Below are 17,591 nucleotides of genomic sequence, written 5' to 3'. Positions count from 1 at the left end.
AATACCGGCGTATTTACTAAGTGCTAGCTCCAGGCCTGAGCCTAGGCGCTATGAATACCGATTGGTGTTCGAGAATTACTTTTGAGGTCCCTGCCCTCATAAAACTTACCTATGAAAATTAGAGATGGACAAGATAATTTAAAAGAGTGATGACTACTATGAAGAACCTAATACAGTGACTGGAATTGAGTTACCATAGATAGGATGGTCAGAGGGTGTTTCTATGGAGATGACATGTAGCTGAGACCAGGAGTGATGAGAAGAAGCTAAATTTGGGGAAATGTCTACAAATGGGGTAGAAAGTAAAAAGGCTCGTAGACAAGAATAAGAGAAGGAAAATTGTTTGAAATAAAATTGGAAGAGGTAGGCAGAGTGCAGATCATAATAAAGCATAAGGTCATGATAAAGAATTCTGGATGCACTGCATGTTTTCTGTTGTGCTCTGAGTGGTTTAGCCGTTTTGTGAACTAAAGTTTAGCAAGGTAGCTCATTTTTAAAAATAAATCTCTTTCAGATCAGGTATTTGGAGCCAATCTTGCTAATCTGTGTCAGAGAGAGAATGGGACAGTGCCAAAATTTGTGAAATTATGCATTGAACATGTTGAAGAATATGGTAAGAAAATGATTTTTTGAAAAATGTTAAGCACACCAACCCATTGTTTTGCCATCATAATCGCTAGGATTTTTATGGTTTTGATGATGCCACCAAAAGTTCTGTATAGTTGTAGATGTTAAGAAAAGCATCTTGTTTGCAAAAAGCTTAACATGTTTGTACCTGTTTCAAATTAAGACCTTTGCAGGCATCTTAAATGTTCAGTGCTTATGATTGATCAGCGTATGTATTGTTTGAAGTTATTTGGAGATTGCATTTGCTTAAAATGAAGGAGGTGGTGATTGTGAAACTGAGTTTATTAAGAAATAATTTGACAGTGTAGAAGGTATGAAGAGATTGTTTACTTACTAAGAGAAAATTTCTTCTGTTTTTAATAAAAATGAGAGAACATTTTAAAACTTAAGTCAACTATAAAGTATTTAATACTTTTTATGTCATTTACTGTAAAATGTGACTTAATTTCTATTTTGGTTAATTTTAACAGGTTTAGAATATTTGTACTAGTTTTATATAAATTAACAATATCTTGACTAATCACATTAACTTATATCTCTATTTCATCAAAACGTCTTACATAATTAAAATATTTGCATAATTTGTAATTTCTGCCAGTTACAGATGTCTCTTTGACTCTTGTTAATATGACATACACCATGCTACTTGCCTTTATTTGAAATGAAATAACACTTTCGATAATGTGCTATGTTAAATTGTACAGCATTATCATTTAATAAATATTTGAATTTTTAGGCTTACTTGTGTGAATTTCAAATGGTTCTATTCCACATAAAATTAATAAACTAGCAAATTATCAATTGTTTTTATAGAACCATTATTTTAGTTGCTAGCTGCATGAAGTTTATTACAAGCACTTAATATGACAAACATTTTTAAGAGAGTGCTTTAATATGTACATACTATAAAATGCCTTGTCAAAAATGGGTGGGCTTATTTTTTCTACTGGCTTTTTTTTTTTTTTTAATTTATTGGGGTGACAGTTGTTAGTAAAATTACATAGATTTCAGGTGTACAATTCTGTATTACATCATCTATAAATCCCATTGTGTGTTCACCACCCAGAGTCAGTTCTCCTTCCATCACCATATATTTGATCCCCCTTACCCTCATCTCCCACCCCCCACCCCCCTTACCCTCTGGTAACCACTAAACTATTGTCTGTGTCTGAGTTTTTGTTTCTCATTTGTTTGTCTTGTTCTTTTGTTGTTTTTGGTCTATATACCACATATCAGTGAAATCATATGGTTCTCTGCTTTTTCTGTCTGACTTACTTCGCTTAGCATCAAACTCTCAAGATCCATCCATGTTGTCACAAATGTTCCTATATCATCTTTTCTTACCGCGGAATAGTATTCCATTGTGTACATATACCACAACTTCTTTATCCATTCATCTATCGAAGGACATTTTGGTTGTTTCCATGTCTTGGCCACCGTAAACAAAGCTGCAATGAACATTGGAGCACACGTGTCTTTATGGAGAAATGTTTTCCGATTTTTTGGGTAGATACGCAGGAGAGGGCTTGCTGGGTCATATGGTAATTCTATTCGTAATTTTTTGAGGAGCCTCCACACTGCCTTCCATAACGGCTGCACCAGTCTGCATTCCCACCAACAGTGTATGAGGGTTCCTTTTTCTCCACAGCCTCTCCAACACTTGTTACTGTTTTTCTTGTTGATGATAGCCATTCTGACTGGGGTGAGGTGGTATCTCATTGTGGTTTTTATCTGCATTTCTCTGATGATCAGTGATGTTGAGCATTTTTTCATATGTCTATTTGCCATTTGTATGTCCTCTTTGGAGAAATGTCTCTTCATGTCCTCTGCCCATTTCTCAATTGGGTTGTTTGTGTTTTTGTTGTTGAGTTTCATGAGTTCCTTGTATATTTTGGATATTAGCCCCTTATTGGAGGTACTGTTTGCAAAAATCTTCTCCCATTCAGTTGGTTGCCTCTTTATTTTGTCGATGGTTTCTTTTGCTGTGCAGAAGCTTTTAAGTTTCATCTAGTCCCATTCGTTTATTTTAGCTTTTACTTCCATTGCCTTTGGAGTCAAATTCATAAAATGCTCTTTGAACCCAAGATCCATAAGTTTAGTAGCTATGTTTTCTTCTATGCAGTTAATTGTGTCAGGTCTTATGCTTAAGTTTTTGATCCATTTTGAATTAATTTTGGTACATGGTGACAGATAGCAGTCCAGTTTCATTCTTTTGCACGTGGCTATCCAATTCTCCCAGCACCATTTATTGTAGAGGCTGTCTTTCCTCCATTGTATGTTTTTAGCTTCTTTGTCAAAAATTATCTGTCCATATTTATGTGGTTTTATTTCTGGGTTCTCAATTCTATTCCATTAGTCTATGTGTCTGTTTTTTTGTACTGGCTTTCTTTACTGTTTGAACTATCCCCTGGTGTTTTTAGAATTTTATCTTAAATTGTTATGATTTCAAGTTTAATGAGATGTTTTACATTCTACACGATAAACAAGGTAGAATTGTTGCTATTTATTAAACAGAATTCAGAGTGAATCTCCACCCTCCTCTCTCTGCCAAGCATTTATAAAAAGCCATTTAGAGGAAAAGAGTATTTGCCCATTTGATTTAGGCTAATATTAATGAATAAGAATTCTGAAACATGAGCATCTTTAGAAGAGGCAAACAAGTACTTTAAACATAAAAATATTATTTTTGTCTCTTAGGTTTGGATATCGATGGGATATACAGAGTAAGTGGCAACCTTGCAGTGATCCAGAAATTACGATTTGCAGTTAATCATGGTAAGATCATATTTCCTATTGGTATATCCAAAATAATCACTCAGAACTGTTAGAATTAATTTTTTAAAATTCCTATTCCTACTGTTTTTCAGATGAGAAATTGGACTTGAATGACAGTAAATGGGAAGATATTCATGTCATCACTGGAGCACTCAAAATGTTTTTTCGAGAATTACCAGAACCTCTTTTTACATTTAATCATTTTAATGATTTTGTGAATGCAATTAGTAAGTATGTAGTTTTACTCCGTTTTTTTCCCTAGATGTTGAAAATCCTCTGTGCAGATTAAGTCACTGCATCCTGTTTTATCTTTATTTTAACCTTTTTCAAAGGATTATTTTACTCCAGAAATTATAAATGTGACCACCAGATGTCACTGTGTATTACCAAATATCAGGTTCCAAAATAAGTCACTGCTTTTAGTTCCATGTAAAATCTCCAATTATTATCTTTTTTTCAGAACAAGAACCAAGACAGCGAGTTGCTGCTGTGAAGGACCTAATCAAACAGTTGCCAAAGCCAAATCAAGATACAATGCAGATCCTTTTTAGACATCTCAAAAGGTAAGAGTCTCACCACAAAAGAGAAGTAGTAATTCAGAAAAAAGTGGGGTCTAGGACCCATGAGGCGAAGCCACTCAGACCCAGGTTCAGATCTAGCTTTGCTACTTACTGTCTTTGTAACTTGAAAAAGATAGCTCCTTAGAGCCCATGTTCCTCATGGGTAAAATGGTTTGGTATAAAGAATACATTAAAGTAGGTATTATATATGAAGCAATTATATAATGCCTAGCAGGTATGTAGTAGGTGTTCAAAAGTTGTTGCTAAAGTTAATTAATGTGAACATTAGATTATTATATGAGGACTATTAAATCACCTTAAAATAAAGCCTTAATTGTTTTGTTAATAAATAGCCACCTTAAAAACTGATTTTTTTCCCTTCTGAAAGAAAGACCACTAGAATACTAAAATGATCTCAATGAGAGAGATTAAAAAAATACAAAAAAACAAAGAATGAGTAAAATTGAAAGTTTAATATCTGTGCCCTAATGAAATACTTTTTCCCTGTCAACCTAGTGTAGTAATCATTATTGCCTGAATTGTAACTCGTATTTAAGTCTATGTCTTATTTTAAATGCTAGGCTAAAATATCACACATATAAGTTTATTGGAGTATGTGTAATTATACCTTACAGCTGTGCTGTGTTTATCCAGAAGAAATCTTTTCATGGCATTTGTATTTAATTCTACTTGGCTAAATGGTTTATATGTACCTTAGGAAAATGAGTGTTATTTCTCATTTCTAAATGCAAACTATTTATGGTTGTAATACAATGTGAAGAATTTTTACCCTCTCTAGTTTTTATTTTCTCTTTTAATAATGCATTTTTCCCCCTTAGAGTTATAGAAAATGGAGAAAAAAACCGAATGACCTATCAGAGTGTAGCAATTGTTTTTGGTCCCACTCTGTTAAAGCCAGAGAAAGAAACTGGTAATATCGCAGTTCATACTGTCTACCAAAACCAGATTGTAGAATTAATTCTTCTGGAAATAAATTCCATCTTTGGACGTTGATTTCTTATTGAAGACAACCTGTGGAGTAGAAGCCGAATTCCATCAGATTTCAAATCCTTATACATGATGTATTTTATTTTTGGACCAAGCAGTGACTCTTTGATTTTGCACTTTTTTGAGGGGTCAGAAGGGAATGGGAGAGTCAAGATGTGTGTTGGGCCCTCACGTTTGCTGCTTTGTTGCAAGTTGATATACCTGTGTGTAATTTTGAATTGATTTTATCCTGAATGTTTGCATTTCATACTCTGAATTTCAGTAAAAATCAAAACTTGCAATTTAACCAGTCGTATACACTGGATAATTTGGTAAGAAAATTACATTTTTTTTTCCCTCAAACTGGATAATGTAGAATTTCTTCTCATGATTTGTTAGGTTCATCACTTGATAGAACAATACTTATTATCAGTTATTTTGAAAACACACTCGGGCATTTTAAACAAAATGAAGTATATCCATTTTGAAACCTGTGTATATCTTTGTCAGGGTTTCTGCATGCAGTGCAGTGTAAGTGCTAAGATTTCATTATAACTCAGATATAATTTCCTGATGGAGGCTGGCTGTCTTGTACCATGCCGCACAGCATCCTTATTGGATATCTTAGTTGCTTATTTGGGCAGCACACTAATATTACTTAAAACACTGTGATATACTGGAGTTTAATTTAGCATAGGTCAGTTCAGGGTATTTTTGGGCTGTCTGTGCTACACTGATTTAGCTAACAATCCTAATTATATCTAGTGCCATACTGAGTTCTTGGTATGACCCTGTGGAAACAGACGTAATTTTATGTAAATACAGGCTGAAGACTTAATGTCTTTCAGCTTATGTATATAATTGTGTTGTATAGCCTCAGAGTACATTCTAACCCTACATTTCTAATCATGATATTGGTCATCTTTTCCATGAATATTAGGTTTCCTCCTGAAATAGGTCATTATTTGAGAAAGTTAACTGTGTGCACTTTTAGATTTTAATTACATTTACAGGCAAATCACTGTAATGCAAATGGTACTGGAAAAATACTGAATAGACTTGCTAAATGGTAAATGCACTACAAGAGGAGCCTTTTAGATTATTTAATATGTACAGAATACATTAGAAAAATTTATTACAGAATTCTAACTCTGCAGTATGAATAGTGGAAACCCATATGTAAATTAGATGGATGTCAGATGGAAAATGACATTGCTAAATTTAAGAATTTCTTTTTACATTACTAATGTAGATTGATTTGTATAATAAAGCAGGATTTGGAAGGTTTTGTTATAGAGAGCATGGTCTGTTGAAGATTTTTTAAAATGTATTTTTCTAGATTAACTGCTGTATATGAAATGTCTAATCTGAATAAAGAAAACTAAGAGGTTTAGAGAATTTTCCATTTGAAATGTGCATTTGGGTTTTTAATTTTTTTGTTTTTGTATTTACTGGCATACTCTTATACCTCATTTAAAAAAAAACTGAATCTAATATTTTCTGTGGCAAATATATTTTTCTCATTTCACACCTTTTCTACTCCCCGCCATTTCAGTACCTCCTTCACATCTCCCTTTTTATTTCTTCATCAATATTTGAAAGTGAATGATTTGTAACCAAGACTCTTTTTTCATAGAATTGCATTTATAATTTACAGATTGTCTTCCTCGGGAACAAATATTTTTTGTATGATCTGTCTAAAAATCTCTCACTTGAGTTTAGTGGTAAAACTATTGTTTGTTGCTGTGATCTTGTTAAATTGATGACAAACCAAGCTACTTGCTAGCTATGGGAAAGCAGATTGTTTTGGGCAGGGAGAAAAAGCCCCCAAATGAGAATGTTTATATTTGCCTAAAGATATCCTTAATATTACAATATGCTTTAGTGATCGTGTGCCAGGAAAACAATTAGACTCATATCAGTGATGTTTTCTTTCGGTAGTTATGGACATATCAAAGATTAATATTGTCCTGTGTTTCTTGTTTCAAAGTACATATGTGTGTGTGAAGTCTTAAATGTTTTATTAGTCTATAGCTAATCAGTTTATTGTAATACTGTATGTACAGTGAGATCAGTGTCTTGTGTTTTTCATCCTTTGTGAATTAAAATTTCTCACTTGTTTTTTTTTGTAGTAACAGAACCAGTAATATTTTCCTGTCTCAACAGCTTGAGTTTTTAGTAGCAAATATATTAAAGGCTGAAATAACTTGTCAGTGGCATTTCATTTACTAAATTTACTTCAGCATGTCATTCAAAAAAAGTAGTTGGAAATTGAAAGAAAAAATATATTTAAATATGTCATTACATTCAATTAGAAGAAAAACACTTAAATTTTATAGCAGTAAGAAATTTTACCTTTTACTCTGGAAAAAGTTAAATATGAAATGTCTCTGAAAAAATGATGTTACCTTTTAGATAGAGGCAAATCTATAGATTTTTTTTCTTATGTGAAAAGCGCAATGGAATAATTGAGCCATACTTCAGGCTTAGGCAGATGTGTTATATACACACATACATGTGTATGTAAGTGTGTGTGTGTGTGCGTGTGCGTGTGCGTGTGCATGTGCATGCATGTGTGTGTGTGCCATTGCTTATACACAAATGAAAAGTCATCAATAATAGTAAGGATAGAGACCTGGAGACTTTTGTACTATTTTAGTTTCATCCCGTGCTTTTTTTGTAAGCCTGTAATATTAAATAATAGATAGCAGTGAGAGGGAAAAAATGTTATTCCATAATTGTGCCAAGAGATTTTTTCCAGCTCACGGAGAGGCTTCTAATTATTTAAAGTAAACATGTAGTTTCCCATGACACTAATTTCTCCAACATCTTTAGGCATTTAAAACACACACAGAGGAGCCTACCACATGTCATTTTAGTGAAGAAAAAAATAAAAATAGTCAAATGGTCGTCACGCTCTCACTGGTCTAATAAAAGTCAAATGCTCAAATATTGCATCTAAATAGAGAATTGAAAATGGGTAGAAAATACGATTTTATGGAGTTTACTAGCCTCTGAACTCCAGCCATCAGCTCTCGTGATCCTCTTTTATAGAAAGCACTTCTCTGGTGCAAGGCTAGAGAAGATGTTAAATAAGGACTTGAGTCTGTATGTTACAATCCTGGAGTGGGCACAGTTTTAGTTTTTTTTAAACAGTATTCCAATATAGCTAATATAGTCCTGTCAAATGCAACTTTAGTTTGAAACAAACAAACAAAATGCAAAGGATGCTGCAAAACAAAATCAACAGTATTACAATAATGGTGTATTAGATTCTATTGGAAATTCAAAAGCTGTAAACCCAGGCCAAGCAGAGTCAGACTTTGTATTCTAGAGAAGAGGGAAGTACAGAATGCCTAATGAGACATTCTGTAACTGCTAAAGACAAGGCAGTTCTCCTGGAGAATCTCAATTAGTCTTCTCAACTGAAGTTTTGTGGACCGGTGATGGCTGTAAATATATTCAGCTGAGTTGAGCTTTTACAAATTAGCCTTATGTGAATATGGCACTTAAATGAACTCTTTCATTTCCTTCATTGCTTCCCTTCTCCCACAGGAAAAAAAAGGAAAGAAAAAAGCACTTTCATGGCACTCTCATAAACAGAGCACTTGTAGGACAAGGTAACCGTTTAACAAACCACTACAATACGGGTTTAGAAAAGTCTGGGTCCTCACTTTTTCTAATCAACCGTCCCCTCCCTTTATTTTACTTCCTCTTTTGATGTTTTCAGAAAAGTTTTTGGTTAAGATTTTTAATTATTAATGCTGGTAGCGGTATCTTTCACATAGTTCTATAGTTGTGGCTCACACTGTAAGCAGCATTGAAACTTATAATGTCAGGCACCTTGTAATGTTGGTGAAATCCATAGTGACATCAGAATGACAAATTGATGCTGTAGCAGCTCTTCTCAGAGGGGGCTTTTACAGAGGGGAAATGAGAACCACTATGAGGTCATGGTAGAGTACCCACTGGAGATTCAGCATAGCGCTCAAGGACTCCTTTCTCCTCCTGAGCATTTTGAGAGATGGTTTCTATTTAGGCAAGAGAAATGAGAATCTTAGACACTCAAGTATAACTAGTCTCATTGATGTGTAAAGCAAGACGGGACCAGTAGGGACCCTCACACTCACAGTTTGGTTTTATGGAGGCCCAGAATGATTGTGAATTCCTAAGGCCATATGTCCAGTTAAGGCTGAAGGAAAGAAATACCTTGATTAGTTCCATTATTTCTATTTAAAGTTTGTGATCACTATTCTGTCGTGTTCAAAGAATATCATTTAAGGAAGAAACAAGTAATTTGTCTACCTTTTGTGGGCCATTGTTTTCAAGCTAAGTTAATTTTTATTTATGTGGCATATTGAAACTTATTTTCTTTTATATATTATGTGCATCTATTAGGAATACAGAGGTTGGCAGTGGGCAGGTATTGCTTTCTGCTCGTCTTTCCTAGTTCTAGTTGATAGATAGCAATCTGGCGTTCCTCTCCCTCCCTGGCAAATAATCAGACTTTAGTGGTTCTTTTTCTACCCACTGGCATTCCTAGGCAGGCCATTGCATGTTCATCTCTGTTTAGTATGGATATCTCCTTTAACTGGTATTCTAGAACTGTGCTGTCCAGCAGGCAGCATTTTGGCAATTTAATTTTCATTAAAGTTGAATAAAACTTGAAAATTGTTAGTCACAGCAGCCGCATTTGAAATGTTCAGTAGTGACATGGAGTCGATGGCCACTGTGTTGGATAGAGCAGCTATAGAACGTTGCCATCCTCACAGAAAATTCAGCTGGGCAGTGCTGTTCCAGAAGGTTGGTTGTGAGGAATAAGCAATTGCAAAATGCAATTTTTTTCCAAAAAAGACATGAATGACCTAAAAAACCTTACATAATATTTCATAGTTTTCTCTCAGGCTTGTCGCGTAAGTATAGGACTCTGAAAGAATTTCAGAGCAAGGAAAGAGACACATTTTTATAACAGGTCTGCCAAACTTTGAATATTTGTCCTACCATGTGCTCTCATTGGGGGCTAGAAGGGTGGTAAATGTGATTTGACTTCAAATACCACTCCATCAAAAATCAGTTCAAAACTGTGGCTTTAAAAAAGCTTCAGTGGACACTATTCTCTGGGAAATTTAGGAATGTTGTACTATGCGATAACATTTCTGAGATGTATGTCACAATACTCTTACATTTTAGGAATTTTCACTTTGGTGGGAAAGATTTTCTGAAATCTTATTTTAGACACTGTCTAAACAATTAATGAAAGAAATGATTCTTATTAGAGCTTTATTTTGAGGTCCAAGCTACTTCACCTGTATTTACTGCTGATTTTTAATAATGCCCTATAGGAAGTAATGGAGCTCTTGAACCTACATACAAAATTTCTTCTTAAATGGAAACTGAAATGTAGCGACAGATACAGGGAAATTGTTGATAGTCTTCAAAGCACGTCAATAGGTCTGCCCACGATTTCACCAGCTACTTGCTAAAGTACGGACAGGGGCATGGTATACAGATCCCATAGGCTAGATGATTAGCTTTTTTTTTTTTTTTTTTTTTTTTTTTTTTATCAAAATGATTAAGAGTCCCAGGCCAAATTCTTTCAGAGCTGGTACTTCTGTGCATACTTGACACGTACAGTGCTCTAGTTGAAGAAGATGCTACTCATGTATTTTCAACCCTGTTCTAAAGGCTTTCTATTAATATCTAATCTTAAGATTTCTAGGTAGGGAGCCTAGTAGTTTGTTAGGTACTCTAACTAACCCAACCCCTAGACAGAATGCTTCAGTTCAGACTTAAACAAATCATAGGGTAAAGAAGCTTCGCCAGCTAGTAAAACTAGCACTCTTCTCCCATATTCTCATTAAGGAGTGCATTGAAACATGAAATGCTTCTTTCTGTGTCGTTTCTTCATCCGTCTTCCCTTTAGCTTCTGTGTCAGCAGTTGGTGTTTGCTTTAGACAATCAGATGAGTGGCTAGTCACAGAGACTGTATTGGGACTTACGGAGGCCCTTGTTTCCAGAGTGTCCATGTTTCCAGGAGAGGGTGGAGTTCAAGAGGAATCAAAGGCCTCTAGGAAGCCTCCACAGCCCTGTTGAGAGGGAAACTAAATCATCTATAAGGGGGAATCCCAGTATCTTTGGATGACAGTTGTGACTGTGAGGTTCCCTGAATTCAGCCCTGTATGTAAGGGAAACAGATATGATACGATGTTTCTGACATCTGGCTACATCTTAAGGCTGCCCTCTCTGATTATGTCCCTGACTCTTGACCTGTTATATTAGCCAGATTGATTGCCTGAGCATTGCTAGTAACATTGACTGAACCTTCTTACCCATCTTATTACTCTCATAAGTGCCTATAGCATATTCAGTTGGTGTTAATGGTTCCACAAAGCCAGCATCAGATAATACGAAATTGCTTTTAAATAATAGGTAGTACCGAAACATCTCCTGCATAAAAGGTTGGAAAGAGAGTTTAATATAAACAATCTACTAAGATCCCATTTATTCAACAAGTTCAGTGAATTTGTTTGAGATGTTTAAGCATGGTTGTAACCTCTGGGGATACAAAACAAAGGTAAGCAAAACAGAATCTCTGCACTCATGTTTACAGTCTTAAGATTGGTAATATGACAAATGGTGTGTATTTAATTCTGACATACACCTATATTGAGTAGGTGAACTCAACATGGTCAGTTTTAGAAGTTTTATTCCTGTACCTTTCAAGTCAGCTACTAGTGTACTCAAGCCAGTCTACAGAGATTTAGCTAAGATTTATTGCTACATAATTGGGTAGCATGTATTGAGAATGACATAATTCTTGAGTACTTGTTGAGTTGAAGTAAGGCAAGTTTGTCAAATAAATACAAGAAATATTGAAAGTGTTGATGAAGCATAAATTCAATTGATAAGGCCTGGTTTTAAACAGAAGATGGATCATCCTAGCATGAAACAATAAAATGTGAAGTGGGACATTTACAACTAAATTGTCAGAAAAGAATGGATTTAACAACAGTTGTAATGGTCACACAAGTAATCCACATCATACTTCCGGTATTAAAATTAAATGTATGGAGGATTCTGGGAAGATGGTAGAAACAGCATAGTTTTTCAGTTTCCACTCTAAAACAACAACATAATGCCATTGACAGTAAACAGGTAACAGATACCCTCACAACCTCCAGAATACGAGCAGGTCAGGACAAAGCACCAACAACTCCAAGACCTGCAATGATATTGGTATCTGTGTGAGAGAAAGGCAAGAAAGAAACAATAGGGTAACATCTGATAGACCTCAGAACAAAAGGACCACAATATAACCATAAGGACTGAAGGGGCTGAAACACTAGCTTCTAGGAATTCTTAAAACTAACTTGCCAGAGCTTCCTTCCAGGACAAGACCTCACATTGGAGAAAAGTTGCTGAGATTGGAATCAAAATTGGACAGGATAAGGACAATAGACAAAAGAGATTGTCTAAATAGAAGTGGGGAACAGAAGTTAGAGCTAGGAAATCCCAGGAATCAAGCTGCCATATTTTTAACACAATGCAAAAAACAACATAAGAATGAATCTGTGATGTTAAAGTTTTCCTGAATCCTGTCTTATTCCAAAAGTTCAGGAAAATTAATTTCACATAAAAATGAGCAAAATCATAGTATCAAGGCCGAATTCCATATAAAAATTGTAAGAAAAAATAATGAGCAGAGTAACACCCGTATGGAAACTGGAAGCATGCCAGAAAAACATGCCCACAAAAGAAAACTGTATTCCAAAAAATGAGCTCAAGGTCTGTAAGAAATGATGTAAGACATGAAAGAACATGAATTATTAGACATAAGATGGCGAAACTCAGGAAATAGTGTTGAAATTAGAAAATATTTCAGAATGTAAGTAGAAACATAAGAGCAAATAGATAATGCCTTAAAAGAAACAGTGTAACAGAAAAATTTTAAATCATAAATGAAAGATTTAAAGAAATGTTTTTTAAAAGATTAAAAGTGACATTGAAGATAGGCAAAAAAGATCAAACAGGATTAATAGGAGTTCATAAACCAAGGTAAGCAAAAGACATTAAAAATATTTCAAGAATACTTTCCTGAAATTAGAAAAGAAATTGAAATTTTGTATTGAAATAGCACACCAAATAACTAACATTGACCTAAAGTGACCAATATCAAGACATAGTCCGGTGAAATTACTGAACTGTAAAGAAAAAGAAATATTTTGGGCATCTGTTTTAAAAGCACATGTGATTTGTAAGGGAAAATATTAAATTATTGGAATTTTCAACAGCAACATGTTACACCAGATGAAAATGGAGCAATATATTTAAGATTCTCAAGGAAAGTCAGTCAAGGAATTTCTGTCCAACGAAACTGACTTGCAAGTACAAATTGTTATCAGCATTTACGAATTCAAAAAATACTTTCTATGATCACATCTTTAAGAATCTATTACAGAATGAGTTTCAGATTACTAAAATGTCTTAGAGACATCAACATAAGGACTGCATTAAATGTTTAATTGTGTATAGAAATAAGACTAAATGAGGACTAAAAGGGAGACTATATAGTCCTTAATGACCACATATAACCTTACAAATAAAGTTTAGTGCAAATTTTACAATGGAAGAATGGGGAGAACATGCAAAACATTTAATGTTTTCAGCAACCATATTGGTATTATTCTGATTGTTGTGTATGTAATGGGAAATTAAACAAATGAATACTTCTGGGATGTTCTATCCCCTGAGCCCTTGAGAATCCGGATTCTCATAATGGAAGAAAGGAGTCACAGTTATAATAAGTAAATACTCTGTAGTCTTAATTTGAATTGAGAGTATCAATATGAAGTCATGGGATGGTTTATTTACATGTACATACGTGTACTCTATTACAAATTGTCCACTGAAAACACCTAGAAAAATGACCAACCCAGGGAGCATCTCTAGCACCTAAATTATGACCTTGAAATATTTCTTATTAAAAGAAATGAAGCTTTTTAGAGATGTGGCTGATTCCATCTTGTACTTCAGAAATGTACAAGATGACCCTGGAAGATCTTGTCATAGCAGATAGCAAGGAAGCCATCAACTATTACTAGGATCTTGTCAAGAGGATGAGGCAACTTGAAGAAGATCCACTGGCCAAAGAGAGGATAGCATGAGTTTCAATAATGAGAATGATTTTTTTGCAGTGAATTGAAATCCATTAATATGTTTTAACCCATGAATTCATAATGATATTGAATTATCTTCTTGAAAACTGGTAAATAAAGAGAAAGAAGCATTTATCCTGTCTTTTCTGTATGCACTTGACCACTGGGTAACTGAAATGGCAGATGAGGGTAAGCATCTCTATATAGGAGTATTCCAACTAGTAATTGAAAAAGAAATGATATAATATCACCCTCCATTGAGTTATTAAATATAAGTATTAGGCATCAATAGCTACTAACATCATAAAAAGAAATGATTAGACACTGCATGCCTCCTGATGAAAGAACACAAGACCTCTTATATAGTCTTTGTCAAAGGAATCTGAGCCTTGAATCTGAGTCAGACTCTACATCCAACTTCCAATTTTCAGGAAATACAGACAATTATATCAGGAATATGAAATAAAATCCATACTGAGAAACTGCAGGTCAAAGGGCCTGAATTCTCCAACAAATAGCTTTATATGCAAAAGAAAGGGATGATGCAGGACCCTATGGATTTTCATACATTTTTAAAAATTGAGATGTGAGCATCATTTAAAAACAAAGACAGTAGTAAAAACGTGTAAGTTCTTTATTTTGTAACATTTTACTATTACTATTTTTTACATGTTCTTAAGGTTACATTTTTATCTGTGTAGTGGAAATACTATGTAATGGTGTACTTTACTAATCTTTTTCCAATTCCACATTGAGTGACATCATGGTAATTTGAATGTGGCCATGTGATATTTAAATGAAATCAATGATTGATTTGTTGATTTGTCTAGGCTTATGAATGCGATGGAAAAAATATTAATACAGATTAAATTTAAAAATGTGTTGTGTCTATAGCCATTACATTGTGAATAACAAAAAATTAAGGAAATATTCCTCCAGGATTTAAAAAAAAAAAAAATATTATCTAACTCAGCAAAGCAGTCAGATACATCATTGACAAATGAGAGTTCTTACATACATGTTTAATTGTTCACTTTTGTCTTATTAATGTAAATGAAAATGTCAGCTGACATAATCAAATTACACTCATTCATCAGTTGCAATTGTAGGACAGCTGCAAGAGTTTGGCAAAAAAAAAGCATTCTTTGAGAATAATTTGCTTATGTGGAATTTGCAATAGAGTATTGTATATTTTATTATTTATATCAGTAAAATTTACAATAAACGTGTGTGTGTATTTTATGCCAGTTTCTAAACATTTACCAGTATACCACTGGAAGTATGGTAAGTATAATAAATGGTAATTGTTTTTATTGTTAGTGTTAAGTATGGCAATAACAGAATGACAGATTCCTGAGAGAGGATGATGGTCATAAAAACCAGAAAGATTGGCAGGAAACTAAACTCATCAACATGGCTTAAATTAAATTTCCAAGGCAATGACAAGAAAGCCCATATGTAACCACTGAATTGAAATTAGGAAGTATAAAAATGTGAGATTTCAAGTGTACAATGAGAAGCAAAGGAGGAAGAAAAGGAAACTGATATACTTGATTGGAAGCCCTCTGATGAACACAGATTCCAAAGGATGAACTTAAAACTGACTTTGTGGATCATACAATCAAAATGATCATACAATAGTACAAGTTTATAAAAATATTAGAAGATTTAAATTCCCAATGAACTTTTAAGAACATGCTAGTTAACAAAAAGTGCCTTTTAAGCTATATGCAGATCAAGAAGTACAAAAAAGGCTTACATCTCCAGCAAGCAGCATAATCTTCAAATAGGGACATATAAAATAAATAATGTAAAGATGTAATAACAGCACCAAGAAGAGCCATGAAAAGAAATGAAGTTTTAAATGACTCCCCAGGACCAGACCAACCACATCCCAGTATTCTCCTGCTTCTTCAAGAACTTGTAGATGGAATCCAAGAACATACGTCAGTGATGTCTGATAGACAATAGAGAATATATTCAGAAATCTCAAAATGGACATTTCCCCCCCAGGTTAAGAAAAAAACAGGACTGGTCGAGGAAAGGAATGCTGTAAATACAATCCTGGATTCAGCAATAGCTTTGCAGATAATATAGACCTGGGAATATTAAGTGATATGGCTTAATATTCTGCATGTGTTGTTTCTGGTGTCTCTTGGGAGGAGCTCCCATGCAGGCCAATATCAGCCTTGCCTGTGACTGGCCCCCTTGGTGGATTAGGTAGATGCTACGCCTGTACTGCATCCCAGGAACCCACCAAAATTACAAATGAATTATAGAAAAAGCGACCTCAAGAATCATCTGAACACTAGCTGAACAGAACCACTATAACTAAGAATATAAAGAAGAGGCTACATCAAGACGTTTAGGAGGGGCGGAAATGTGAAACAGGCTGACTCCAAACCCACAAGCAGCCATTATCCCTGTGTGGAGCCTGCCTCATGTGTAGCCTACAGGAGGGCATCATCTTTTCTATGTTGAACCCTCCCCCAAAGGCTAAGTCTGAGACTGCATTGATCTGCTAAAATCTGCACATGAGCATCACCTTGGTGATGCCCTGGGTCCCTGCACTGCACAGCTAATGCTGCATCACCTGGGGCACTCTCGACTACTGAGAGGCTGGCCACACCCCACAAGCTCAGCAAGAATTTTATAGTAACAGTCCAGAAAACTTTTGGTGGTGGGCAGTGAGCCACAGATTGTTCTGAGCCTCTCTTGGGTGGCTCTTGGGGAGCTGTGAGCCCAAGGCGAGAGGTGGCTGGCTGTAGTGTTCTCAGGGCTTTCTGTGAAGTGGTCACAGGCCAAGCACTGGCGCAAGAACTGAATCTAGTAACCACTGGCCACACCCTGTGACTCTCTGGGACCCTTCCCCGCCCAGCTACTGTGTTTCCCCGAAAATAAAACCTAACCAGAAAATAAGCCCTAGCATGAGTTTTCAGGATGACATCCCCTGAACATAAGCCCTAATGAGCCTTTTGGAGCAAAAATTAATACAAGACCCGGTCTTATTTTTAGGGAAACATGGTAGTGCTGCGTTGCCGAAGGCACTCTCAACATGTGGTCAGCAGCCTGGCCTGTGCACCTGAGGAGGTTCTTAGAATAGCTGAGCCTTATGGGCAGCTGGAGAGGGGCAATAGGCCTAGGGGGCCCTGGGCCTTTTGCTAAGTTGCTCCAGGCCCAATACTGGTGGTGGCCGGATTTGGTTTACTGTGAGGCCACTGTCACATGCCTCCAGGTCCAGCATAGGCAGCAGCTAACCACATATAGCTTTATAGCTCCTACTGGGTGGCTGCAGGCTGGTTACAGGCAAAGTTGAAATTGGCCTGCGTGGGGGCTCCTCCCAAGAAACAACACACCCAGAACCATCATCAGAATACACCAGAGCACTACCCTCATTAGACCCACAAACGGCACACCCAAAGGGTGATCTCAACAGGCACAAGAGCCCACAGAGGCAAATTCCCCTCTGAGGAGTCAGCCACCACAC

At 35.5% G+C, this 17,591-nt stretch overlaps 1 protein-coding gene across 8 annotated transcripts in view; it reads left to right on the top strand.

Moving 5' to 3' along the window:
- Positions 1 to 17,591, top strand: part of ARHGAP12 (Rho GTPase activating protein 12) — a 159,210-nt gene that overhangs the window by 101,738 nt on the left and 39,881 nt on the right. For 7 of the 8 annotated variants that reach the window (XM_033106072.1, XM_033106071.1, XM_033106070.1 and 4 more), the window contains 5 exons: positions 515 to 613; positions 3,325 to 3,402; positions 3,495 to 3,629; positions 3,863 to 3,965; positions 4,802 to 6,912. In XM_033106072.1, the coding sequence (XP_032961963.1) occupies positions 515 to 613; positions 3,325 to 3,402; positions 3,495 to 3,629; positions 3,863 to 3,965; positions 4,802 to 4,976 (590 nt within the window). In that variant the 3' untranslated portion in view covers positions 4,977 to 6,912. Of the gene's footprint in view, positions 1 to 514; positions 614 to 3,324; positions 3,403 to 3,494; positions 3,630 to 3,862; positions 3,966 to 4,801; positions 6,913 to 17,591 lie in introns of those variants that run through there. The other variant, XM_033106069.1, reaches the window with a different exon arrangement.

Source organism: Rhinolophus ferrumequinum, chromosome 5 (assembly GCF_004115265.2).
Source record: "Rhinolophus ferrumequinum isolate MPI-CBG mRhiFer1 chromosome 5, mRhiFer1_v1.p, whole genome shotgun sequence".
NCBI classification, from domain to species: domain Eukaryota; kingdom Metazoa; phylum Chordata; class Mammalia; order Chiroptera; family Rhinolophidae; genus Rhinolophus; species Rhinolophus ferrumequinum.
Note: the sequence above shows the minus strand (reverse complement) of the source record. Positions and strands in the feature narration are given on the sequence as shown.